Source organism: Columba livia, chromosome 12 (genome assembly GCF_036013475.1).
Source record: "Columba livia isolate bColLiv1 breed racing homer chromosome 12, bColLiv1.pat.W.v2, whole genome shotgun sequence".
Classification (NCBI taxonomy): Eukaryota; Metazoa; Chordata; class Aves; order Columbiformes; family Columbidae; genus Columba; species Columba livia.
The window spans coordinates 6,361,978-6,389,956 of NC_088613.1; the positions used below are offsets into that span (position 1 = coordinate 6,361,978).

Here is a 27,979-nt window from a genome sequence, read left to right on the forward strand (position 1 = left end):
CAAGGAGGAAAAGATCACCTGTCACCATCCCAGATAAACTGGACAACCAATTTTCTCTCTCTTCTTTGTTGGATTTCTTTAAATGACTACAGAAATCTTTCAAAAATAAAAATATCACTCTTGTTCTGTAAGGGCTGTAGCAAGAAATTGATGGTTTGGTGTGTTGTTTTTTTCGTGTTTTGTTTTGAGCTTTTGTTTTGGTTGGTTGTTTTGTAGTAATTTTACAAAAATTACCAAATTGCAGCCATTCCAAAAACACTGAATCAGGGTCCAATTTGTGTTTCAGCTGGAAAAATACACTGGGGAACTGGAGCCACCAAACTGGTGACATGATGTCTTTTATGTGTTGACTGAAGAATTTGTTTACTCACCCAGAAAGCTGGAGAGCACAACCCAATTCCCTCTGCCTAAATACATACAAATCTACTCTCTGCCATCTCCCAGAACAACGTAACTACCAGGCTGGAAGATTTGCCAAGGCAGTGTTTAGTCTTTTATTGACACACACTCTGCATAAGCACATTTTCATTGTCAGACAGGCTGGGTTCCAGTCTATCAGCAGGCCAAGTGCCCTCAACATGTCTATCATTCATTCTTTGATCTCCTTTTCTAAACAGTTTCATTTAGCAGAGGTTTATTCTGCTAAAGCTTTAGATCTCATTCAAGAATCTCCTCTTAGGCTGGCGGTTAAAGCACTTACAACCTTGTTAGATGGCATCAGCTTAAAGCTCCCAGGTGAACAACTCAATAACTACTGGGTAAAAACAGGATTATCACCCCTGTTCCTTTTTAGTACAGGAATTGAAACAAGGGATTTTCAATGCTTTTTAAGTATTCAAGGTGTCAAGAATTGAAATTCTGCATGTCATTAACAAATAACACCCCCCACAATCTCAATTACAGCGATGGTGTCTGCAGTGATTCCCCCTGCTCCTTTTCATGCAGGGTCCATAAGCGCATCGAGCCAGAACAAAGTCGGAAATAAAGCCCACAATGAGGGAACAAACGCCACGTGCTGCTGTGAGCACCCCCAGTTCCAGCCACACGGCTACTGGGCTCCAGCTGGAAAGCTCCGACGTGTTGACTCACAGGCACCAAGCACAGGGCACCTCTTACCGGGGAAAAGGGTCAGACAAATACGCTATCTCACAACCCATCAGAAAAGACTTTCGTTCACGGGTTTGTTTATTAAAAAGGTAGTATAAAACACAACCCCTTTAAGAAACAAAACTGAAGACAAATCAAGGGATTCTCGGATTCTGCCACAACTCTAGATATTATTCAAATATGATATTTTTGTTGGTTTTCTAAAGGACAAATGAGCAATTTAACTTACCAGAAGAAAATAACCCCTCAGAAAAATTCCAAGTCGACTTACTGAAAAGTTTAATCTAACAATATACTTTCATATTACAGAATGAGCAAAAAACAACTTGCTGCAAAAGATTTCATAATTCTATAAATATTTTACAGAACTTTCAGAGTATCCTGACAGTAAGACTTCAAGCCTTGTATAATGAGCACTGAAATACACACAAGCCAAATCAACACAAGTATACAACTTACATAATTCATTTATCATACTGCAGTATGTTTCCTCAAATTCAGAAATAAAATCAAGAGTTTAAAATCCAATTAAAATCTATATGTATATGTATTTTTTAAGAATTCGGTTCGGTTACACAGCTCAAGAATTCAGGGTATGAATATTGTTTCTACTGGAAAATCTAAAGGCAAGTTTGAGTTCCTATGAAGCATCCACTACCTTTAAGTTTTCTTCAGTGAATTAAGCTATGTATTCGTAATTGTAAATAGATTAACATGTTTTAGCTAAAATGCACTGCATTTAACTTACTAATGATTTTAAGTGAATTGCAATCCTTATACAAAATGTAAGTTGTACGAGGGACTGAAATTCAATTAAAAAAAGTAATTAAAAAAAGTCAGCAGGAGAAACAGATAAACATTTTGATGCAAAATGAAACTAATTCTCTCTTTACAGCTGTATATGAACATTCGAGAACCTGCTACAACCTATGTACCTTTTCTTTGGGGCTTTTTGTTGAACCACAGAATCGCTGATGGATGCTCCAAACTCCGTACAACCACCTTGCCAGCAAAACACTAAATAGCATTTGATTGTAAAGCAAACTACCAATATATCTTGAAGCTAAGCAACTGATTTTGTATTGCATGGTTAAATGATTATCTGTGCCCAATTATGCTGAAATACCAGTTAATACTCTTTCCCTGCTGTTATATTTAAGTGGCTTCACATCCATTTAGTTACACCGTGTGAATTCGTAGAAATAGCTATTTCTCTAGGTCAAAACTGAGCAACAACCATCATCCATAAATCGTTTCTAGTTACTGTTTCCATACCATACGGAGGGGAGGACTCTGCTTTTCTTAAAGCGAACCTCTCACCAAAAGCCATGGGATGAAGGAACATGTGGAATACTGGAACGGAACCGAAGAAGAATTAGAAACTGGGCTAAAAGTTTGATTTAGTCACTTCTAAGGAGTGAGTCATTAGAAAGAACAAATACAATGAAAATTACATTGGGGTTTTGACTTCCTAGCAATTTATCTATGATGCTGCTCAGCCAGTAAACAATGGATGTTTAGAAAGCAACTCTGCTTGCTCAGCTTCAGATTTGTTACAATTTGGTACTAAACATTACTGCTCTATACTAAAAGATTTTCATAATCATACTTCAAAATAGTAATTTTAACTTTTGTGAAAACATTTCCTTTATGTTCAGATTAATTTATAAAATGGGCATTATTTAAAAGAGGAAAACATCAAAAGAATTCGGTCTCAGTGAAAATCTGCTGAAGAGAAAGTCACAGCTGCATTAACCCCTCCATAGACTATTAAATGCCTCAATAACTAAATGAATAGCTTATAAAAATATATGTTTACATTTTACTGGGGAATAACAGAGGTAGACAAAAGGAAAAGAAAACAGTTTGAGTATAATGCTGGACTTCAGAACAATGTATTTTCATGGAAAAACAGCTTTTATTTCCTTAAGAAAACTAGTTAATAGGAAAGCCAGTAAAACATTTGGGCTCAGTCTTTGTCAGAGCTCTACTTCAGTGTGAAGTCTAGAGGTAAAGGTAAAAAGACTTAACATCATGTTTGACTCCTGAAGCAAAGCCAATCCAATCTGTACATCAATTGGAGAGAGGAAGGTTACTGCACATATAATGATTCTTTATCATTCTAAGTCTTTTTTCAAACACCAACCTTCTTTTTTATATCGATACCATGATAAGGCTTCATAGAACTGTACAATATTTATACATTTGTCAATAGTTACCCTGTATCAGGATCAATTCCACTGCAAAACTGGTGATTTAGCTGTGTAGTGTGTTATATGACTATGCTCTCAAAAAAAACCAAGCTAACAAAACACAATAGCCTAACAGATCTAAAGCCTGAAAACTGAACGAAAAAAAGGAGCACTGAAAGCAACAGCCAGCACACTAAATCACACTCATGTGCCAAAACCTTCAGCCCTCAAAGGTCTGTGGTGCTTATTTCCAATAAAAATAACTGAGGCAGCACCAACACAACCCAGAGATGTAATCTGAATACACACCAGACCGTATTTCAGATCCCCTGAACTGGTCCAACACTTGTTTTGCCAAAACATACAATTCACACGCTTGTAAAGATGAGAAAATGGTCTGTTTTAGCTGGCAAGGGTTACAGCTCTTCTTTATCATGCAACACAAAACTAGAAATAGGTCATTCTAGCTTATAACGAGCCCCCAGACTTTTAAACCCTGAATTCAAATACCATCTTTGTTTTAAGACCAGGTATTTTTTCAGAAAAAGATATAATGTATCACTACAGTGGCAAAGTGTTAACTTAGATGCTCTGGTTGGCATAGTTACCGATTTAAATCGATAACATACCAACAAACAAAACAAACTTGAAAGTACCATATAGACTTCTGGAAAAAATAGATGCTAATCTCAGAGTTCTGGTAATCACAAAGTCAGAAAACACCAATTTTCAGAGTATTATGAATACTTTGGGATGGAAATATAAGAATTAGCATCTATGGTTTCTTACAATCCAATATGAATTTAAAAAGTTCAAAAAATCCTTCTTACAAATGTGTACTAGTAACCATCCATATGAATAGCGTGCTATGAATCTAGCACTGATATTTTAACTGTTCAATGCCTATATCCATATTCTTTTATCCTTAGGTATCAAGATAATGGGATTCTAAATTAAGAATGACTACGCACAAAATGGGTCCCCCAAATCTATTTTTGAAAGCCTGACACTTATTAAGATATCCGAAGTTAGAATGTCTTCTAAATCCTTGCTTTAGGAAATATTTCTGTGAGGGCCAGCATTTGCTTTTTCCATATAAAAGACTATTATTTGAAAGCACATTTCCAAGTATTCTAACTTTTGCACTGTAGTTCAAGTTGTCAAAAATATTGGGAGATTCTCCCCACTTCAAAGGGCACATAAGGCTAAACTAAAATGCTGAAGAGAATTCACACTCATCATCTAACAAAGTTAAATGAAAACCTTTAATATTAAAGCAAAGACTAAACAAAGCCAACAACACATCAATCAAAAGCCTATTTGCAAACCTACAGCATATAGACCATGAGAGTTAAAGATCAATCTGATTTCATTCTGGCCTTGAATGTGTGTGCTCGTGCATTTCTAGTCTCCTTGACATAACTCCAGCCTCAATGGAAGATCTAAACGTCAACAGAAAATCTAAACAGGGGAAGAACAAAATAATTTGCTGAATGTCAGGATTTAATAATGTACCTTCACTCAGTTTTGCCTTATGTTGGCTACGGCAACCTTGTTTGTTTTCAAGTTTTCAACTTGGTACTGCACTTTTCATTTGCTACTTAATGCATAGCAGCACATCCAATGCATTCACCCTATATGTGTCACACCATCTGCTCCATAAAATGATCCCAAGTTCTCAGGACAAGAATCCTTTTTAAGCGTGAGACATCAAGTTCCAAGGGGTACAGGAAAATTAACAGTAAAATCCACAAATCTTGTAATAGCTCTGCATTACTTAAGTTACATATAGCTACATAAACTTAAGGGTTGGAACATATTTCACACTTACATAATGAAACACTGACAAGCATAGTTAGAACAAAAGAAGCCTGATGAGTTTTACTGCATTCTTGGCAACTTGAGTTACTTTACCTGAACAGCCAATTAATACAAACTTTTAGAACCTCATTAAATACTGCTTTTAATGAAAACTTCAAAGCACACAGTTGATGACACCCTAATATGCATTTATTCATATGAATGTTGTCTGCAGTCACCCAGAAAAAAGGAATAAACTCAAACATCACCCTAAAACCCATGCTTTCCTAAAGCATTAAAGACGTTATGTATCTGCTTCAGCATCACTGCCTGCAAGGCTGCTGTCTGTGGATGGAGCACCATCTTCATCAACGCCCTCACCATTATTCTCCCTTTTATGGGCTTCATCATTTACATCCTGAGACGTGTCATTAACTTTTGATGGTGATGTGCCTTCAGACTGTTTAACGCTACTTGTTGCAGAATCAGAATCAGCTGTAGGTTGCTGCTCCTTTGCATCAGGATCCTCTAAAAACGACCCCCACACCTTGAGCCTTTCTTCCCTTTCTCTTGCAGTCTCCTCCACCTATTAGAGATGTTTATACACATCATTACAAAATCATACTTGTAAAAATTAGTATTTTCACAGACAAAATTATACATTTATGTTGCAGTAATCTCAACTCTTCAATAGGCCCTGTTGACTGTGAACTAATGATCTCTACATCCAGCTACTAACACTCTAAGCTGACATCTCCAACACAAAATTTTTAACATCAAAAAAGTCCTTTAAATTTTTGCTAAATTGAATAATTAAAGTTGATTTTTTTGAGACATCCTAGCAGTTTTTGATAATAACCAAGATGGGGCAGGGGTGGGAAGGCCATGGGGATGGGAACACCAAGCACCTCTCAAAGTAAAACGTATTTTAAGTTTTGAAGAAAGCTTTGATGAAACAGGACCACGAAACGCTACCTGATAATCTGTTACACCATCCCATGTTTCAGCACTGAGCTGGCGGCCGCCAAACCACCTTCCGTTTAGAGTCAGCTTGCACAGATCAGCTTCATTTGGTTCTTTAAATGACACAGAAGCTACGCCATCAGGGTGTCGCTGTAAGGAGACAGAACTTTCATTTAGTAGTTTTCTAAATAGTGTATTTATTCCAAGACCTTTTAGATTGTCTTACCAAAAATAAAAAACAATCATCAGGATATCATTCCATTCTGAGCATACACAATCGTGTTGAAAAACTCAATCTGCAAGTTTAAAAATTTCCTCTTTTGGTACACAGACCAGACTGTTTGAAGGCAGAAAACAAATGTTTCAGCTAGTTTATCTACAAATAAACGTATTTATAAACTTTCAAACTTGTGACATGTATCCAAGTTAGTGGGAAGAGTTAGAGTTTGCCTTCACATAGACTGAAGTAGTACGTGCTTATAAAATAATTTCACAAACAGTTAATAGTGGAAGATTAGGTCACGTTTCCATGAAATAGATACAAAACCAAATAAATTCTCCATTTATATCTAAATAAACCTATAAGTCTTGCACATTTACACATTACATCAATTCTCCCAACATAACCTGTAAAAAATACGTACATCAAATATGAGAACCTTCTTTACTTGACCAAACTTTTCACACTCTGTCCGCAGATCTTCTCTGATCTCATTTAGGACTAAGGGATCCTCCTGCAATGCAATCAGTCACACAATTAGATTCAAGAGCAGCACTTCTCAGCTTTAGTTTTGCTCAATAACCAGTGGAATGCATCCGCCACTCCATTAAAAGTTCATAAATTGTTATACTGCGTTTTCGAAGCCATTGGGAGCTGGCTGACAGCCTGTATTCAAATTTAATAAATGCTACTTATTAATAAGGCTTTTGTGCTGGCTTCTCCATTCCACCACAGTTTCTGTCTACTCCTCTTTCCATCCCAAAAGGAATATTGTCAGGATACACATAGTGAAAAAGGCCGATGTGATAAATATCTTTGTCTTGTTTTTTGGAAATAGGCAACTTAATTTTAAACAGTTATTTGGCACAGGAAAAGAAACCCTGCCCAAAAAAGGAGTTTAATTTTGTTCTCATCCTCCTAGAATTTTACTAAAATTCTTATGGTAGAAAGTTCAGGCAATGTTAATTATAACAGCACAATCCACAGTAGCAAATTGCATCTTCCTACCTCAAAGTCCTTTGGGTGAAACATATTCCTGATAATAACGATGCGTTCATGTCGCATTCGAGTTGCGCCGTCTTTCTTCTCAGGCCTCCAATCCAGCTGTCTAATGAAATGAAGCAACAGTAAGAAGATATTGTTGCGGCTCTCTTCAGTTTCTACAAGTATTTGTTGAAAAAAAATCATTAATTTAGCATTTCCTGCAATACATCAACTAAAACATGTATTTTGACATAGAGTTAAGCTACTCTTCTAAAAAATGCAATAATCGTCCAGTTTTGCCACTTCTACTATAAAGCAGTTGACGTTTTAAGGTCTTAATTTATAGTCCCTCTATAAGCAATTATCTTAAGAATCAAAGCATTTTCTTAAACACTGAAAAAATAACCTCCAAGGTTTAATTCTTTCCTAATACCTGCTCAGACTCAGCTGCTGCCGAGTATAATAAAAATGTCAATACTTTACCATTTTTTCCTAACTTGTTTTGTAAAAAAGGAGATCCACTGTTCCCTTTGGTAATATTTAACTGCTTTGATTTGAACAAACATGCAATAACACCTTGAGTCTTACACAGGCATTGCTGCAAGATGCATTTTGTTCCATAGTGTACAGAGCCAGTGCCACAAACCAGCCATGTGAGTGTCTGGTTCTATGACTTTGCCTTCTTACAAAAAAAATGGTACTTCTGGTAGAAATGCCTATTCATATCCTATTACAAACAAACAAAAAAAAGGACACAGTCACACTTCTAAATCTCAGAATCTTATATTTAGGGGGAAAAAGCCCTGTTCAAGTTCCTTCTTGTATCTGCTAGTTCAGCTGAAGAAAACTTGGATTTTCAGTGAAGGTAGTAGCAAGTAAATTATGCTCCTCAACTCAAAAGGAACACCAACCAAAGTCAGTTCATTCCCACAAATTGCTGTCAAATGCAAGTTTATTATTTTCATACTTCTCTATCCACACTGCAGACAACTTACAGCAAGAACTGGCAACTTATCTCTGAGGCAGATACATTTCAAGCTGCTTTTATTTTTAATTGATGTCAAGTAGACTTTGTTCTCTTTAACTATGACAAAATACTTTTGCATTACTATTTAAAATGTTTAGCAGAATGCCACTATCATTACAATATTGAGTCCTATATACTTCAACTTTTTTCTTCTTTAGTCTGCATCTTCTTGGTTCCAAAAGATAGAAAAACAATTTTTAAGTGACAAAAGCAACAAATCTAGGTACGTTTAAAAAAATGTATATCTTACACCAGAGAGAAAGAGAGGTCTGGGGGAATCTACAGAGGTATTTTAGTATTTGCACCTATGGAAGCCAGCAGCTCTTGGCCTTTACAAGTAAAGTATGGTACAAACAATATGTGGACAGCTGGAGTGTCAATACCTTAAAACAATAAGCCTAGATATGGTGACAGGACTCACACAGTCTCACACACTGAGGAAAACAAGACGTCTTATCTCCCCAGAGTTGTGATATTTTCTTCTGTAACTGAAAGGACCTTGGTTCCCTATGTACTACTCTAATCTGTTAATTGCAAAGAAGTTCATTATGTCAACATTTAATTTAGGAGCTCCTCCCCTCCAAATGTGTATTAATTGAGCTCTTTTGCTGTCAGATAAGACTTCAATTTTTGCATAACTCTTAGCATCGCATTGGAAAGAAAGCAGCGCTTTACTAATGGCACTTAGAATTCAAGCAACGTTTTACTGAAATAAAAAATACAAACTTCTGCTGTTGAGACAACTTCTTCTTGTAGTCTTTACATTTCTTCTTCTTTTTGCTTGCATCATACTCCCCCTTCAGCTGAAACTTCGCAACTTCAACATGCAATTTATAGCCTCTAATTTCTGCCTCATCCAGAAGTCTCAATGCAAGTTGAACCGATTCTCTCTATTTGAAGATAAAACAGAACACAAGCTTTAGAGAACATGGCACAGTCAAATTAGTCCAATAATGTTTATTTAAGAATGTTTTGTTAAGAATCAATTCCCTGTCACTGAAAACCATAATGCCCTATCTCTTCCAAGTCTCTTAACACATCATTAGCATGTTTTCTTTATCAAAATCCAGTATTTGTTCACCACTGTTATAGAAGATTAATGCTCCCAAAAGCAACTGCATACATTTGATTCAAATATGTCCTAAAAACTAACCTGCAACAGTCAAACAAGATGATTAAGGTAAAAATGAGAACAAAAAAATTCCAGGGGCCTGATTTTCTATAAAGCTTGTATCACTTTTTCAACAACAGCAGATGTTGAGGCTCTTCAGTAATGTTTAATGTTTTCCTAAAAGTCCTTTAGAGTGCAGACTGTCTTTATACCTGTGCACTAAACAGCCCTGAATATTAAAACTACAAAATTAGCAGAGACTGTGGGAACGGCAGGACGTGTGGTTTCAGCCTTCTGAATGACAAAGGAAGATCAATACTAACATGGCCATCCGGACAAATAATACTAATATGATTCAATCACAGCAACTAGTCAAAACATAAAGGGCCTTGGAGAGGTTATACAGAAGTATGTTTTTTATGAGTGTAAGGAGCGATAGCCCAGGCAGTGAGAATGATATCTCACGTCAGAACACTGCCTCCATATGTATGACGTGTGAACGTTGGGCCTGGACATTTATGTTTGGAACAATGTTTTTTGAAAAGAACATCCTGTTTAACCTCTTGGTCCAGGCCCATATCTGTAAAGCTATAAATTGAGAAAGGCTAATTAAAGGCTCAGCTCTGCCTGACTCTGCTCTCGCTGCTAACAAGAACTCTGTGTCCGCATCTCTCTCTGCATCGTTCTCAATCACCACACAGACTACAATGCAGTTGATTTAGTACTGCCTGGCACTTCTTGTCAGAATTGAAGCAGATTTCATTTGTAAGCACCAACTTTCCAAATTATTCACAAGTGAAACACATGAAGGAAATAGTACTGCAGCCTGAACTGTTATAGGTTAATACGGAATACGAGAGGAGTTCTGAACCTAAACAGTTTTCAACTAAAAGCTGTAAATACAGAACTGTGTTTCTGTCTTGTTATTTCTGTATTCTTGGCCACACACTGGCATGTTTTTAAAGTAAAAGGTGAAGAGGTCCCCCTTTTCACCTCATAACCACCAACAGCCAAGACAGGAACACGTAGAGACATGTTCAGCAGCTACTACAGACATTTTCGGGGGAGGAACGGGTAGATAAGAGCAAACAAATGAGGTGTACAAGCAGATAAGTGGGCGGTTCTGGAATAAACCTGTAAAACAGACACCTAAGTTTTAAGTTATACTTGAGATATTTAAAAAATCTTCTAATGTGACTGTGAAACAGTGGCCATAGGGATCTCCAATGGGAAGAAAAACTGCATTTCAGTACACCACTGACCTTTAGATAGCAACAGAGGCCATCTCCTTTAAGATTTCCTTCCTTATCTTTGTAAAGTTTGATTTTGTGTTCTTCTGTCTGAGGATCTCGCATAATTATACCACATTTTGACATGACTTGTACAAATTCGTCTTTTGTAATGTCTGGAGGTAAACCTGCAAAATGAATTAAAAGAGAAAGCTTGATGACATTCATTTTTTTTGAAACCTCCTGAGAGCAAAAACCCCAGTGTTTCTTTAAATGAAAGTTATCAAACTTAAGGATGAAATTTTACATACATACTAAGAAACCACTGCCCTTGGAATCAATATTTTTGGTGTTACCTTTTACATATTACTTCATACTAACATTTTGAAAATCCTTTCACTTTTTAATAGTTGTAACATACAGCAATATCTTTGTGCTCCCTAATATGTACGCTTAGAGTTTTAGTGCTATACAAGATACTGGCATTGCAGTGACACAATGGCCTACATGAACATAACTATCCTGCCCAAGTTCTACTGCACCTCTAGGGATTGAAGACAAAAAAAAACCCCAACCTATAAACAGATGACTATATTCTCCATACACAAATTCAACAAAAAAAGCAACTGATAACGTACGGAGTTTTCAGTCTTAACTTTAAATTGAGGAGAATAAAATTATGTGAATGTTCCATGCTAGTTTGGCCTGGATGAAGATTTCTGAGAATTCAGGTCTGTGAATTTCTGTGGCTGCTCAGAACCACCAAATGTGCCTTTGTGTATGCACCTAAAGATAACACCCCAACATCCAAAAAAGGTAGAGAATTAGCATAATAAATGCACAGATAGTTTCACTTGAGCTTCCCTGTTACTTGCTCATTCTAGTTCCAACTTTTTCTTTTGTTTCCTGTTTCTTCCTTCTTATCTAGTAACTTAATTATAAAACATAAAAAAACATATTAAATGATCGGTTTAGTCAATGCATTATCTTATTATAATGTTGTTCTCAGTACCCTGTTCCTTAGAAACTTGCAGAAATTGTTTTTCTTGGCTGTAGCTTGCTTAAAAAAAAAACAACCAAACACCACCACCAAACAAAAACCACAAAAAAACACAAACTAGTGACTTCATTGACACAGCTCACAGACTATAACATTTAAAAGATAAAAGCATGGAATATGTCCCTCGTATTACTTTCCTACATCTGCAATTTAAAGGTCACAATACATTATGCAATCAGGAACATAATGTTAAGTAGCTTGCAAGTGGCAGACTGACTAGGTAATATTCAAAGTCAGTGAGATATATATGTCTCCTTTACCATTTTTAACTCAAAGTAGGTAAGTAAAAGCTATCACTTACCAGTCACATAAACATTTGTGTTTCTGTCTTCTTCGACATGAAACCACCCTGCAAAGAAAGTTTCATTTCAGTTATTAAACATGGGAGCATATGCTAATGTTCACATTCCATCAGATTTCTAAGAATTTTTGCTTGCCCACATGAAAAGCTCTTCAAACACCTTAATTTGCTTTTCTTCCACCTATTGTATGGACTCAGTAGGATACCCATGAAGTACTATACAATTTCAAAATCATTCTCGGAATCTGTATCTTTGCTGTAGACGGTAACAATGAACAATTGCCAATTTCCATTCAGTACGACACAGGTTGCAACCTACACAGAGGGAAAACCTTTGTCACTTACCTGGCTCAAGCTTCCGTTTTTCTGCTTTTTGTTTTGGATCTGTTTGCTGTGGTCCTTTCTCATTTGCTGGTGGTTGTGCTCCTGTTGTCTTCGAACTTACTGGCTGCTTACTTTCAGTTGCTGTGCCAGAAGTGGATGAACTGTCTGTATCATCTGCATGGAAGCCATAGTTGGCATGATATGTTGCCAGGAAATCTTCTGTTATCTGAAAAGAAATTTGGAAAATTAATCCAAAATTTCAAAGTACTACAAATTTGGGTTTGTAAGTATTTTAATGTTAGTGTTTTAGAAATTATCTTCATTGATGATGACCATTCTCTAATCCAGCAACATAGAAAACAGCAGTATTTTTAAACTGTTTTAAAATCATCTTTGTAAAGCTACAAGCACAACAAAAACAATCAGTGTGATTCTGTTAGTCCAGGTATTACCGGAACTGCACTAACACCCTAATTCCAAAAAGTTTTAAACAAATATTTCACTGGTTCTGCTTTTTCTCAAGCAAAGCTTTCTGGTGCCAACATAAATTGGATTTGTCTGAAGGACAGAAACCAAGCACTGCTGATAGCGTGGAAGAGACAAAGTGACACTGAAGGGAAGCCAACAACTTATCCACAGATGATGAATGACTGACATTTGTAGGCATCTGCCTTTTCATAGAAACAGTTTCAGAGATGACATATATTTGTGTTGACAGACAATAAATATTGCACATAGAGACATATCTTAACAGTGTTTACAAGGCCAAACACTCTACCTTATATCCTCCTAACAGATAAATAATTAGCTCAGTCTTTTCTAGAGAGAGATTATATTTGCATAAAATGTAAGACTGTGTTACATCTCTAAATGATAGGCAGTAGCCAAACACCCACCCTACAAATTACAGCCAGTATTTCCAGCCAGGTAATATTAATACTAGCCACAAGCAATAACATGAAAAGAGACAATACATCAGAGCTGCTTTTACTGGTATCACTGCACTATGAAGTGCTTTCTGAAGTTACACACTCTGAAACAATTTAATCCCAAAGTTGAGCCTTAACCTTTGAAAATTTTATCTGACTCTGATCTATGCTGCACCTGCTTCATTTGTATTCAAAAGGGAACAAAAAATGTCAGAGAGCTTTTGTAAGAGAGTGGCACAACGGACAGCAGTAAATGTCAACGACAAGAAGGCAATCTCATATCTTCCATAGTGATTTGAAGCTTGATGTTTCTGCTCTAAGTTTTTATTATGACAAATAAAAAATGCAGAACCAACAGTAACAGGCTTGTCATCAATAACACAAGAAGCTGCGGAGCCTCATATAACTTAAAAGTTTCACACAAAGCAGCTTCTACACTAAACAAGATTTGCAACACACCTTGATCAGGAATGTAAGCGGCTGCTCTTACAGACATGACACAAGAGAAAGGAAGAGCTCAACCCCTTTCACTGAGGGAAACAATACTCCATGTTCTAATATGGTTCATTATATTTGACACTAGCAATCTTAGCAAATGCTGAGCTTCACAGTTGATGAAATCCATAGAGTTAAATTTTTAAACTTTCTGCTGAACAATATTAATTATTTTCATCTGAGAACTTACTGATATATTAGTGATTAAACCTGCAACAACCAGCCACCGTCCTGCAGCAGTACTGTTTTTCAACTTCAGGTGGAACGGCATTCTCATGTAAAGCTTGATTTATTCTTAGCGAATTACTTACTATGTCAAATTTTGCCAATCAATACCAATTCTTTTTTCCATAATATGCTATCATCCTACCATATTTACCATCACAACTGTTTCATTTTAAAATGTATTTTAGCAAGCATAAAGGAATGTATACAAGTATAAAGGCTTTTATTGGAACTTATGCCAAAGCATGCCTGCATGGAAAACAAGGACTCTCAGAATTTCTTACTTGGGGCTTCAATCCAGATCTGGTGGAGAACATCACAGAATGAGATCAGTTCTATGTCCATACCCACACAGTTGCACGGTGTTTGGGGCAATTAGGCTTATAGGAAAAGAAATATAATAATACAGGACATGCTAGCACGTAATTAACTGCTGGTTCCACTGAAATGGAAAGGAATAGATTAACCAGCTGAAGAACAGACACTCTGTGCTTACAGAAGACACTCGATGACTGTTTCTTCATAGCAAGTGATGAATGAAGGCAGATGAATTCAATATGTGATTTGTGCTAAGCGTGTAAAGGACTATAGAAAGTTGGTCTCCATCAATATAGTACCATTGAAAGAAAAATCATTAAATAATATAAAAATTTCCTATCACTTCTATTAAATACTTGACCGTCTCCACATTTTTCTGAGCCATGTTGACAGTCAATTAACTTTCTGCTTTGCTTTGAAGTACGCTTTAGCAGAAGTTCAGCAGACACTCTATTCCCAAAGCAGAATAGCATTGCAATACTAACCTGCAGATGATGATTACTTAGACTAGTCAGAATAATCTTTTATCAGAGAACAGAGATAAGGAATTTTATTACTCCTCATAGAATAAAGAACTACAACTTCCGGCTCCTGAAGTCTCTTAAATCTATTTCGATAAAACACTGTTCAATAATCATCAGCAAAATGAAGTAACCTGAGATACTATCATATCTAGCTCAGTGACCTATCTATAACATACACTGCTTCATAATTATTCTATATCAACTTTTACTATACATCATATTTACTCATGAACTTTGCTGCTCCTATATAATCTCTCTACCCATGAATGTTATCGCCACTCCAAGATGGAAATCTGGGATAGCATTTAGGAAAGACCAATGCTCCTAAGAAGAAGAGATAAACTAAAAAACGAAACCAATAGAACCCTTTTAGAAGTTTAGAAGGGAGCCAGGGTTACTCAGTTCTCCCACTGCTCCACTTTGGGAGTCTGGATTTTTGACATGTTTTTACCCCTCCGTAAGCCATCTGCTACATGGACACCTTTCTAGGTTTACACACATATAAACTTGGCACTACTAGGTTCACTCTCAGATTCTCTGAATTACAACGAATTAATAGTCACAAATAAGAACTGGCACATTAGATTAATGAAATACGTGCTACAAAATGTCTCAATATTTGTAAATTAAGTAATTGCCCTCAATTAGTGTGATATAGTAACAAGATTACTATTTCACTTGTAGATCAGTAGATTGGCTCAACACATTAAATCTAGATCCCCTCTCTACCTTGAGGGGCCACCTTGTTATAGCAAATTCATTTTTAATACTTAAAATATTTAATTTAAAAAAATGATTGTAACATGCTTCCATTCTGCTGAATGCTTCTAAGCCAAATACACTTAACTTCCAATTGTTTTTCCAAGATCTAAGGAGATGGAACAAGACATCTTCACACATGCATCATTTTTGGATAATAACAAAAGAGGAATATACTACCCCATTTTCATCTAGAGCTCTTAACAGACTAGTTCACATCTTCACTGCCAAGAGAAGACAAAGATCACCACAGCAACTGTGATAAAGAAACCAAAACATGCCAGAGGCAGTACCAATTCGTTAAGATCCACAAACATAACTGTGACCTCATGCCAGGCCTGAGCAATTCTACAGATTCACATCCAAGAAGAAAAGCCAACCTACAGCTCTTCATAACAGAAGAGCAGAAAGCAGGTTAGGGCTGGAGACAACACCAGCTGCTGTGGGTTCGCCTGGAAAAACAGGGTGTTTCAGCGCTACATTGATTCTGCAGCAGTTATTCGGCCGAAGAGTGAGACACCTCTGTGGTGAAGAGACCAAACATCAACTGTTCTTCGTTTTCACCCTTCCTCAGAAAAACTCCAGGGAAAGAGTTGCCCCCGGGCAGTGGGCAGGAGGAGGGATAAGCCCCCATAGATGGCCACAGTCATAAAATGTCCTGAGTTGGAAGGGACCCACAAGGATCATCGAGTCCAACTGCTGTCCCTGCACGGGACAACCCCACAGTTCACACCGTGTGTCTGAGGACATTGTACAGTCTCTTCTTGAACACTGTCAGGCTTGGGGCCGTGACACCTCCCTGGGGAGCCTGTTCAGTGTCCAGAACCTTCTGGGGGAAGAACCTTTTCCTGATGTCCAACCTAAACCTCCCCTGGCACATCTTCCTGCCATTCCCTCAGGTTTTGTCGTTGGTCACTAAAGAATTCAGCACCTGCCCCTCCCCCTTCCCTTGTGAGGAAGCTGTAGACACGATGAGCTCTCCCCTCAGCCTTCTCCAGGCTGAACAAACCTCATGACTTTAGCCACCCCTCATACAGCTTCCCCTCCAAACCCTTCACCAACTTCGTAGCCCCACAAGTCAGGCGAGGAGGCTGCTCCTCAGAGCGGCCTCTCCCGCACCCACCTTGGGGAACCAGGCCTTCTTCTCCCGGTCCCACTCGTAGGCGGCCCCATCGGCCGGGTCTACATAGGTGAAGGGGTCGGACTCGCCCTCGCCGCCGGGCTCGGCCTTGGCCTCGTACTGCTGCTGGAGCTGCAGCTGCCGGTAGAACTCCTCGTTCCCGTCCTCACCGCTCATCCTGGCCCGTTCGGCGGGGCCTGGGCGCGGAGGAGCGGGGCGGGCGGAGACAAAACGCCCGCACCGGGCCCGGGGCCTGCGGGGCTGGGCACCCGCCGCCGCCTGAGGGGCCCGCCGGCCCCGCCCCTCCCGCTGGCGGCGCTGGGGAGCGCGCGGGGCCTCTCTGCCTCACGCAGCCGGTGACCGTCCCAGAGCCCCGCAGCGCGCAAGAGCGGAAGCGCCTTTCCCGCCCCTCCACCCGCATACGATGTTTCTTTCTTCCTCCCGCCCCCATCCACGGCGCAACCACTGAGCCGCCGCCTGGCTGATCACGTGGAGAGCGGCAAAGCCAATGAGAAAAAGGGCGGGGGGCTCTTCCGGAGAGGGCAGGGGTGCGGCAGGGGGCGGGGCTTATTTTCCCGCCTCTGGGCGGGCCGGGGCCTGCGGGTATGGCGGCGCCTGAGGGCGCAGGAGCCCGGTCTGGGACAAAGGCGGCCGGTCTCCTCGCCTCCCTAGAGTGCCCTTTGCCGCTTTCCCTCAGGCTGCAGATCAGTTTCAGTACAGGCGGGACCTCGGCATGAGGGCGGCTGTTCCTGAGGTGTGAAGGCCCCTCTGTGCCTGCTGTGGGCAGAGGGCTGTGCGTGGGCAGGCCTTATGTGGAGACTGTTGGGGATTTACGTACATGATAAAATAAAACCCTGCTAAGAGGCATGAAGCATTGATTTCCTCCTGAAACACTTCCTTCTTGCACTTCAGATAGCACCAGGTAGTGAAGTTGCTGCTGGTTGAGGAGCTGCACCTCTCCTGTCACACCCAGGGGCTCTGCATGGCCTTCTAGAGGCAAAGACAAAACCAAAAAATGACTTGAAAACGGAAAAATGGCTTGAAAATGGAATGCTAAAAGCCTATAAATGGCACTGGTGCTTGCTTCTCTCTTGGCACAGGTTTCTGGTACAAAGGACTTGAACAGTTAAACCTGGGGACAAGGAGGTGCAGGTGGGGTCTGTGAGTGGGACGAGTACCCACTTTCCGCAGGAGTGCAACACACCAGGGGATCCGGCTGCAGGTACTTTGTTCCCTTTGGAAAGGTTGATGCGTTGGTTCAATTCAAAAGGTGAGGCTTATCACCAACATTTTGAATTTATTTGCATTAATGAAGTCTGTGAACAGTTATTCATCAGTGTAATTCTCTGTGGATACCCAAATATTTTAAATGAAATTTCCTCATTAGAATCAGTTCTTTTAAAAGACCTTCATTCAGTGCCATCTAGTGGTTTTCACAGAGTAATCCGAACAGTATTACATCAAAAAGAAATTGTTAAAGTATGTATTTAAAGTTGCTTTTATTTAGAGGATGAAGAAACACACTGATTAGGTTTTGTTAGCAAAATTTAACCTAGAGCTACAAAGCCCAGGTATTAAAATGGCGCATGTGTTTTAAATGAAAATTCATCTGAACAGCCCCATCAAAGCCAGCAGTGACAGCAGCTTGTCTTGGATTTTATGTTCTAGAAACTGCTGTTGTAACTGTGACTCCTATACTGGAGGCTGCCTTTTTATGCTGTAATTTTGTACCACTTTTTGAGAAAGTGCAATCTTTCCACTCAGAAATTAAAATTATATTCAGTACAGAAGTTTTCTGAAAATGAGTGTTCCAAGAATAAATGAGCAAATATATCCTTGCTGTCATACGGACTGGAATGATAATAAAATCAAAGACACAATCTTGAGTTTGTGCAACTCTGTAGGGAGAAGCCAACAGCAGCTAACTGGCCAGTTGACAGACTGTCAGATGAAATTGCTGAGGATATAAATATAGACTTCTAGTAACCTTTGGCTGTTACACAAAGAACGTCCAGCCTAGTTAATGACATCTTTCATGCTTCAAGAATTTTCTCTTGGCAGGGCTATTACGACAGTTGTCCAAGATTGTTTTGTGATCACTTATAAACTGACAGCTTAAGAGATATTTGTATTAGCTCTCAAATAGATGTTGGGTTTTGGTGAGGAGCACAAGAGGCTTAACATAAACCGGGCTTATAGCAATTGGAATGTGATACGTGACTGGAAATAAGATAATCATAGCCTTAAAAATTGTAAGAGTCATACAGTTTGAGTTTTAAACTGGTTATTTGATTTTGGCAGAGCTTTTACATTCATAACCTGACTAAATATAGTGAAGCCTGTGCCCACATGGTATAGATTTCCCTTGTGCACAGATTTGCCCACAGCAAATCCTTGGGACACTGTCCTGAGGAGCAGGAGATCCAAATTTAATCTCAAATCTGATGGAAATGAGAGCAGGGTTGGCACACGGTAAATCTGATATGTGCCACTTTGATGCAGCTACAAGGACAAAGTGCCTCTAGTTCCCTCATGCTTTGTGTAGATAGATAACAGCATGTGTGATGGCAGCTACAGTGCCACAGCTTCTAACTGTGTCGCCACCGTCTGTTCTGTTCCTCTTCAGTAAAGACAGAAGAGTGAGCCAGCTCAGGGAGCTGATTCAGCTGGAAATGCCTCATTTTGGGGGGTTCAAGACAGTTTTCTGAGAATCATATCCTTGAAATTATATAATCCATGGCTGCATAAGCACTGCTGCTGCATGTTCTGGGGATGGTGTGAAGATCTCTGGTATTACACAGCTCAGATCAGTCTAAGCTGTTGAGAAATGGTGTTTTAAATCATGACCACGTCTCAGATATTAAAACGAGGTATGAGCATGATGATTTTGTGTCTGTGTCCAATTCTCTTGCGTGATAAAGGGCAACCTTGGTTCATCAGAGCTGACTGTTGGTCTGGAGATACCACCTACTAAAAGTAACAAAATCTTGTTTTTTGTAGCGGTGTTTTGCTGTTAGAGGGGTACCAGCAATTCACGGGGTAATGCTTAATTAGGTCAAGATGCTTTGTTACATTAAATCAAGGAGGCAGTAATTAGTGATTAAGTACAGAGAGGTTATGCCTCTCTGGGCTTTCCGTGGGGCTGGAGCCTGTAGCTGTTACACAGCCTAGTGAAAGTGGAGTCTTCATGGTGCAAAAAATGACAGGACCATATCCAGATGCACCAAAAATTCAGTACCCTTTCCTATGCTGGCAAAGGAAATTCCACAAGACAGTTCACCTTGCACTGAGGAGACCATCTGTGGCAGAACCCATAACTAAATGCTAATTAGAGCCTGGTTTATAGTTGGTTGGTTTGTTTGTTTGTTAATTGTAGGTGACACTGATTTAAATGTGTAAGTGCTGTAGCTGTGTGTAACTTTAGCTTATTCTTTAATGGTAATTTTCTTAGCAGAAACACGAGTGTCAGCAGGCAGCCCATATTTAACTATGTAAAGTAAAACAATACTTGCTATGAAAACAAGAGGGCAAACTTTAAAATGTCTATAATTCCATAACTGACTTTAATATTCCATGCCATTTGCTGGAGATGCAGTCTGTTGCACTATCTCTGTGCTTTGACATGGTTTTGTTCATTTTTGTGGATTTTTTTTTAAGCTAAACCAGCATCTCATAGCGACAGCACAAATACTGATACTAAACTTGTTGCTAACGTGAACATTAATTGTTCCAGTTCTATGGATCAAAGCTGTTAATGTGCTCATCTCATTCACAAAACAAAGTATAAAAAGGTACATCCAAGAAATTGTATTTACTTAATAAGACTCCACATGATCAAGACCTTTGATGGAGTCTTGCCTTTCAGTATTTTGTGTCTTTTTTTTCTACCTATTCTTTCATTGTTGATATAAATAGTAAAAACCTAATTATTCATGACTGGTTTTTGCTAGGTAACACTCCATATTTCTGTAAATAAACATTATGCTTTTATAAAATTACACTTGCCTTACCTAGGGGTGAAAGAAAGGCTTTTTTGGAACACTGAGAAAAGATTGCGAAGGAAAGAACCCTTTTCTCCTAAATCCAATTACGGTAATGTGAAGACATTTCATAAATAATCATCCTGGAGGAAGTGATGGAATTAATAATATCAGATTGTTTAGATAAAAATAAATGTTGATCAATGTATCACTCCAATACAACATGTCATGAAGATTTGAAAGTACAGAATTATAAAAGCATAAAGTACACAGAATAGTTAAATTATGGCTCGAAATATTGCCAGTCTTTAACCAAAACGTGCAGCATATAGCAAAAGCATCATTTTTGTAACAGGATATATTAGCAGTAGATAGACCATCCAGTTAGAGAAGCAGTTACAGGAGCAAAAAGTCACTGCATGCAAAGCCGGGAAAATGGTGAATTAGGCAACTGTGGGTTTTAAGGGCTGCTGTGAGGTGTAGACAAGGATTTTGTAGTGGGAAATTTGGTCTCCAACAGAGACAAATTATGAAGTCCAGAAACGTGGCAGATTTGTTTTCCAGAGGCTTTAATAAGCAAGAATAAAGAATGATGTAAAGGACTGTAATGTTTGTTGATTTTTCTTTTGTTTAGAATTCCCTATACTACAATGCAGGAAAATAAAATTAGGCTTCTAAGTGTGTAGGCTTATTTACTTACTTCAGTCGCACCCTGCAGCTCCATTAAGAAAAAAGAGAAGGAGAAAATATCAGTGCAATATGTTTGTTATATTTGTACATAGCTCAGTACCAGGAAACATGTTATATTAAGACAAAGAGAGTAAAATAATGTCTCTGGAGTCTGCTTTGCCATAAATTGTATTTCTCCACTGTTACATTTCTATTTATTTCAATGGTCCTATCCTGGTGTACAATTGGTACAATAAAAGAGACAATCCATTTGGAAATTAATGCTTATAGCCTTGCAGCTCATAACACAGAGTGTAGTAAAATAAGCTCAGGCTTGATGGGATTAGAATGGACTGTCATTAAACTGGTTTAAGATGACAACGGAGGTTGTATTCCAATGCCCTTGGGATTTATAGTTTGATTTTATTATTCTGATTAGGGCAGTCAACAGAGAGAGACAGCAAATAGATTTTCTCATCTTATAATGAGCTCAAATAATGGTGTGTGGATGGATGGATGGATGGATATCCAGCCGTGTGTTGTTAGGGGCTCTGTGCAGCTGGAGGAGTTAGTTAAAACTGAGACTTCTGTGACCAACAGCAGTATTTTGCTTAATTCACATATTGCAACCTTACTTCTATACTTTTAATACAGAAATTATTTTTTGAGATAGAAGTCCCTTAGTTCAAGCAATGGAAAATCTATTGTGTATTCTATCACCAGCTTTTAGTGACGGACAGGCTGGTGGTGACAAGCTGTCACTGACTTGCCTCTGCATGCAGAGTCAGAAAATCAGTGGATTTGGGATTACAAGGCCTATCCAATAAAGACAGTATATCCTAATATCAAAAGAGATAACTTGAAGAATATAAACTTAGTACAACAGAAAAATCCAGGTCTCCAGGATGCTTGAGAATGTGCAGGTCACTGAGATATGACCATGTTCACTCCAGCAGGAGTGAATGTGCAGAGGTAAATGGTTGGTCTGACCCCCCCATATTGTACACTTTCAGGGTCTTTACTTCAAACTCACTCTAGTCTGGTTCTGTGGACTGGACACACACTTTCATCTGAGTGGAATACAGGTTGTGCACTCAAGACCATTGGGGGACAGAGCGAAGTGCGGCAGGAGGGGATGTTTGAACAGTTTGCTTCTGAAGTGCGCTGTAAATCCAAACTAGAACTCTAATATAGATCCATCCTGATTTCTTGATGTTAAACCACTATAACAATAAAGAACTCTGTGCTGTTGAGATGTTTTACCCATAGATCGCGAAGAATTTTACAAGTATGGGTAAAGATGATTATAGCTTTTTTAGAGAGATGATCACTTGCTGGATCCCTTGACTGCCATAGGAACTGAGCTGGGCATCTCTTTACACAGCCGGCAGTTCTTACCCAGAGCTTCAGTCACTGACAGAGCAAAGGCCAACGTGGATCTGGCCCATCACACTTTTGCTTTTTTTACTGCACTGTACAACCCTTATCTCTCTTTCATTTTAGTATGCTGTCTGATGTATTTTCCAATTTTTAACATTTGGGACCAGAAAAGAAACAAATAAAAAATCTGCCTGGTTGACTGTGTGATGAAGATCCGTGGTTTTGCTTGCTTGCTGTAGATGCAAGTACTTGACAGAGGGAGCTCTCGGTCACAAGTGAAATAGCGAGTCACCAAGAACAAAACCATCCTCACAGCCAATTCTCACACCAACTCTGCAGACTCCTGTCCTGCCCGGTCCAGGAATTCCAGCTAGGGATCCGTGTTTGTGCTGGGGAACACGAGCAATCCCGTTGAGCTTGTGCTGGGAAGTCCAGCTGTTTCAGCTTCTTCTGCCACGCAGTTTGATTTCTTTATTGTATATTTTAAAAAAATGAGAAACTCCTGATGGAAACTCTTTCACAGCCAGGACGAGGCATGGCACCTCCTTCCAGGATCCCAGTAGTAAGTGACTTGATTGCAAAGGCTCCATTTCTGTCTTTCTTCATCCCAGAGGGACTAAACGCTTTCCTCTTCTTTTGTGATACTATAATCTGTGAGCAGCGTCACGCTGATCTCGGAGCCGTGCATGCTGCTCGTGACTGACAGGGCTCTGGTAGGCGTGTTACTGTGGGCAGCACTGGGAGGTTTTGTACGAAATTTTTCCTTGCAGCACGAGACTTGCTTTTTAAAATGTTGCCGGAAACTTTTACTGAGCCAATAAAGAGCAAAAGGATTGACGCAGGAATTGCTGAAGGCCAAGGCACGGGAAAAAATAGTAGCTATCAGATGAAAGGTGGAAGCATCTACGGAAGCATGGTATGTAAAAGAGCGGTATAGGTAGAGGATGTGGTTAGGCAGCCAGCAAAAGGCAAACAAAGCAACAAGCACCAGCACTGTTTTTGCAACTCTCTTGCGGGATTCAATCTACGAGAAAATAATGCATATCTGGTATTAATAGCAATTAGTAACACATGTTTATGTAGTGGGTGCTGATTTCAAAGGGGTCTAAATGGACTAGTAACCAAAAAAGCAAAATGGAAAAACGAACAAAAAAAAAGAAACCAACAGAAAAATAAGTCTATTTCATAATTTTAACAAGTATTTCCAGTGCAGAGCACATTCCCTTTCCATTATAAGTCATGTGGCAATCTCATCTAAACTAGGATTTAAAAGTACTAAAGTACAATGTGTCAGCTCACATGGATGAGGTCTCGGTGTTGACAATTCAGCATTGTAACTCCTGAGTTTGATAAGGTCATAATAAAGCAAAACAAACCCCACCACTCTTTAGGAAAGTGTGTACACTCATAATTAATTTAATGAGTCATGAGCTTGTGCTTATGTGCATAGCTGAATTTGGATTGCTAATATGGGATGAGTTTATGGAGCGTGTTGTCAGGTAAACGTTTTGCACTCAAGTTCAGACTTAATCAGCATGATAGATTTTGGAAAATTGGACACTTTAGTCCTTGATCATAGCTTACCTGCTTACGGGCATGACCGTGTTCTTCTGCTGGCATGTTGGATGTACTTTTATATAAAGTTCTGGCAATAAGAAAATAGTAGACAGAAATGACAGCTAAGGGTACAATATAGAACACTAAGAAGCAAACCAGGGAGTGAGCTTCCTGCAGGATCTTCTCAGAGACAGGATAGGGGGCACATGCCTCAAAAGTTACATTTTTCTCAGGATTGCTGAAAGAATACAAATCTGAAAAAACAGCCTCTGGGATAGCAAATATCATGGAGATGATCCAAACACAGCCAGCTTTACAGCAGGTCTTCAGGAGCGCGTCCGAAGTCTGCAGTTCTAAGGGCTTCACAATGGCTCTGTACCTAAAACCAACCAACATCATTGTCAGAATAAATACAGAAATACTGCAAGCACTGGCAATGCAAACGTCTTGAGGATGTAGCCATCTCCGTTCTCACTAGACTAAGGGTGGTAGAATTGTCTTGGAAATGAAAATAGATACTAGGTCTTTATAATTAACATGGAAATGTAACAACTAATTTTAAGCATGTATTTTAATGAAATAGCTGGCAGGATTTGTCATTAAACTTTCCTAAGTAAAGATTACTTCTACTGTTCGGATTAGGATCAGTAAGGGCAATCATCTTTCCTATTTTTATGGTGCTGCCTAGAAGAGTAATTGAAAGAACTGATATGCAAAACTGGTAAAGGCATGAAACGGTTCACTACTTTATAAATATGTGGAACCGAGCATGTACACCTCTCCTTTCTTCCATGTTCTTAAGATCCCAGCTGAGCGCAGTGATCTGACTCAAAATAATGCTCCAGTGTTCATTCATATTTATAAAACAGGAGCTAACCCTGCTGTTGATTCATGGCTGTGATTCTGCAGCGTGTGAACTGAGTCAGACACATCAGAAAAATCTGGGGAACTCTATAGATGTGTGACCATCTGTGTAGAAATGGGACATGGAAAAAGGACCAACTGGCACAACGGTGGGTGGGTGAAGCGCAGGAAGCAATATAACCTGTTCCCAAAGTATCAGGGACTCCCCATGATGCAGAAAGAAGAGACCTTTCCATGGGGGCACAAGACTGGCATGAAAGGAAAAGCAGTGGAAAGGGAACCAGAGGATAAGACAGTTTAGTTGTACCATTTTGCACAGCCTGAGAATCTGGTCTTTTTGTCCTCTAGGCAAATTTAAATAGAAAACTGCAAGCTGGACTGCTGTTCATCAAGAAATTACCATTTTTATGGACTTCAAGCATACTGGAAGATGATAGTCTGGCACTGCACATGAGCTTTCTCAGTAAGTTTACCATACAGTTACCCTGTGAAAATGTAGTGTGGAGTATTTACGTTAACAGCTACCGTGGAGAATTAGATATGTTAACAGAGACAAGTGTCTGAATCATAGAATCATGGAATAGTTGGGGTTGGAGAGGACCTTTAGAGGTCATCTTAATTCATCATAATGAATTCTGAATTGGCATCATACAGGACCAAGACTTTGGGGCTATGAGAGATAATTCAGTGAAAACATCAGCTTAATATTCAGCAGTAGTAAAAAAACACACCAAACCCGAAGAAAACTACAAAGAAAAAGAAAAAAAATGTTAGGAATTATTAGGAAAACAATAGAGAGCAAAAGAGACTATTGTGCAGTTATATGTCTCTCTGGTTCATGCAAATCTTGAACACCGTGTGCTGCTCTGCACACCTTAACTCAAAAAGCAAACAAACAAACAAAAAAACAAACAAAAAACCCCCAAAACAAAACAAAAACAACCAAACCAACCAAACAAAAAAAGCCAAACCAAACCAAAACCCCACCATACTAAGAGTGGAACATCATGTGAATAGCCCAGATGAGGATCACTCTGGCACAAGAGCCAGAGCCATCAAATGAAGCCACGTGCAAAGGAAATAAAAGGAGTTGTTTATGCAACAGGCAGTGAAAGTCATTGCTAAACAAGTTCAAGAAGAGGCTGAACAAGAGTCTAGAAGAATAATCCATTGAAGTTATTAAACAGACATAAACCACGCCTGCTCATGAGGTCATATGAAGGCTTAGGGTATAAGTGTAGTGTTGGACAGTGGTTTTTATTCTTCCTATTCATCTTTTACTGTCCTTAAGCTACCACTGCTGGAGGCTGGTATTGGCCTCCGTGGACCCTTGATCTGACCCATTCCTGTGTTGGCTGATTATTTTTTTGGTTTAGAGTACAGTAACAGTAGCATTTTTTAAATTCTGGACACATGAACTGCCTGCTATTAAAATCCACAATTGCTGGCATGCAAGATGAAAATATTTTTCTCTCTTAATACTAAAGTGCATTTTGGGTTTTTCTGCTCCTTGACATGCTCATGCTGATTGAACTGAAATCTCATCATAGTATTTTCATTCAGAAAAGAAGTGCATGGAAAGCTGTTCAACAACTCCTGACAGCAGTCAGATGGGAGCACCAATCCCATTGCTGTCACTGCAACCGGAGTTTTATTTCAGGACCTCTGGGCTAAAATATCTCTAGAAAAGATACAAGAACTATAAGAGAAAATATTCAGATTGCATCATCTTACACTAAGCACTTATCAAGCTGCAAATTACTATAGTATTGCAGTAACCATCAAATCATGAGAATTATTCATCTGCCCCGCTGTCTATTCTGTGTTTTCTTTTGGCTTTTTAGCCCACATGTCAATATTTTACATTCTGGGATTTTAGACCCTCACTGACAGCACAGGACAAAGGATTTTCACTCAGTCATTTTCACAGTTTTATTTTTCATCTTCCTTGGCTACTTTAGTGCACCACTAGATAGCACCAATATACTGTCATTTCGTGCCGTAAGCTATTTCCCTTTTCTGTGCAATTGAGGAAAAACAAAACCAAAACCAAACACATAACAAAAAACTGTATTGTACTTCGAGCTAATAAAAGGTCAAAAGACTTAAAGTCTTTCTCACTTCACTCCATTAAAAAGAACTGCTCCAACTTTCCTAACACATATTTTAAATTTAAATGGGAGAGTCTTATTTTTTTATTGTTACCTTTTATTTTTTAAAAAAAACTCTATTATAATGTGCCATTTTATATTGTACAAGATTATAATTTCTGCTCTTTTATTCATTGCTGACTTCACACCTGCAGCATCTCCTGGCAAATCAATCGCATCAGACCCACCTGTCAGCACTGAGAACAGTCAGGGTAAACACTGATACTCCAACTGAGGTTAACTGGATGAAAGACAGCAGCTTGCACCCAATTCTTCCGAAGAGCCACGTATCCACGATATAACGTGTTGCATCTACAGGCACACAAGTTAATAAAAGCAGTAGGTCTCCAAACGCCAGGCTGGTGATGAAGATGTTTGGAACCGTCTGCATTGATTTAATCTTGAAAAAGACTTTGATGAGTATAGCATTTCCAAGGAGACCCACTGAAATGATCACAGCATATGTAACATAAATTGTGCACAGTATTTCTAATCCTGGAAAGGAGTCTTCGGTCCATTTTTCATTTGTGGTTTCATTATCAGTGATTAATTTCAGTTCTGTACAATTTGTAGATGCACACAAAGTCTGATTAGCTGAATGCAAGTATACCTGAGACATTTCTTTAGCGGTTTCTTCTCCCCAAGCTGGACCTAAAGTGGTAAAAAATGGTTTAATATTCAGCTTGCAGCA

The 27,979-nt window shown here is 38.9% G+C and overlaps 2 protein-coding genes and 1 long non-coding RNA gene across 3 annotated transcripts; 1 reads left to right on the plus strand and 2 right to left on the minus strand.

The window, feature by feature from the left end:
• Positions 1–1,369: 1,369 nt before the first annotated feature.
• HTATSF1 (HIV-1 Tat specific factor 1) lies at positions 1,370–17,051 on the minus strand. The gene is made up of 9 exons (XM_021284931.2): positions 16,692–17,051; positions 12,340–12,544; positions 11,995–12,042; positions 10,667–10,821; positions 9,020–9,183; positions 7,291–7,390; positions 6,707–6,796; positions 6,075–6,212; positions 1,370–5,685 (listed from the first exon to the last, which is right to left on the minus strand). The coding sequence occupies exons 1-9, from the start codon at positions 16,863–16,865 to the stop codon at positions 5,404–5,406; spliced, it is 1,356 nt and encodes a 451-aa protein (XP_021140606.2). The 5' UTR covers positions 16,866–17,051; the 3' UTR covers positions 1,370–5,403.
• A 229-nt stretch (positions 17,052–17,280) lies between these two features.
• Positions 17,281–27,674, plus strand: LOC110357489 (uncharacterized). Its single transcript, XR_002411186.2, has 3 exons — positions 17,281–17,958; positions 25,487–25,601; positions 27,444–27,674. It is a non-coding gene; the product is annotated as an uncharacterized LOC110357489 (long non-coding RNA).
• Positions 18,171–27,907, minus strand: BRS3 (bombesin receptor subtype 3). The gene is made up of 3 exons (XM_005500512.3): positions 27,477–27,907; positions 24,302–24,653; positions 18,171–23,741 (listed from the first exon to the last, which is right to left on the minus strand). Exons 1-3 carry the CDS (start codon positions 27,905–27,907, stop codon positions 23,334–23,336), a joined length of 1,191 nt encoding a protein of 396 aa, XP_005500569.1. The 3' UTR covers positions 18,171–23,333.
• Positions 27,908–27,979: the final 72 nt, after the last annotated feature.

Coding starts and splice junctions, on each gene's coding strand:
- HTATSF1 (XM_021284931.2), bottom strand. CDS start 16,865: ATGAGCGGTGAGGACGGGAACGAGGAGTTCTACCGGCAGCTGCAGCTC. Junction 12,043..12,339: donor AAAACGGAAGCTTGAGCCAG/GTAAGTGACAAA, acceptor CTTTCTTTGCAG/GGTGGTTTCATGTCGAAGAA. Junction 7,391..9,019: donor AAGTTGTCTCAACAGCAGAA/GTTTGTATTTTT, acceptor TCATTTCATTAG/ACAGCTGGATTGGAGGCCTG.
- BRS3 (XM_005500512.3), bottom strand. CDS start 27,907: ATGTCTCAGGTATACTTGCATTCAGCTAATCAGACTTTGTGTGCATCT. Junction 24,654..27,476: donor ACTGTTCTCAGTGCTGACAG/GTGGGTCTGATG, acceptor GGTTGGTTTTAG/GTACAGAGCCATTGTGAAGC. Junction 23,742..24,301: donor ACGGTCATGCCCGTAAGCAG/GTAAGCTATGAT, acceptor ATTTTCTCGTAG/ATTGAATCCCGCAAGAGAGT.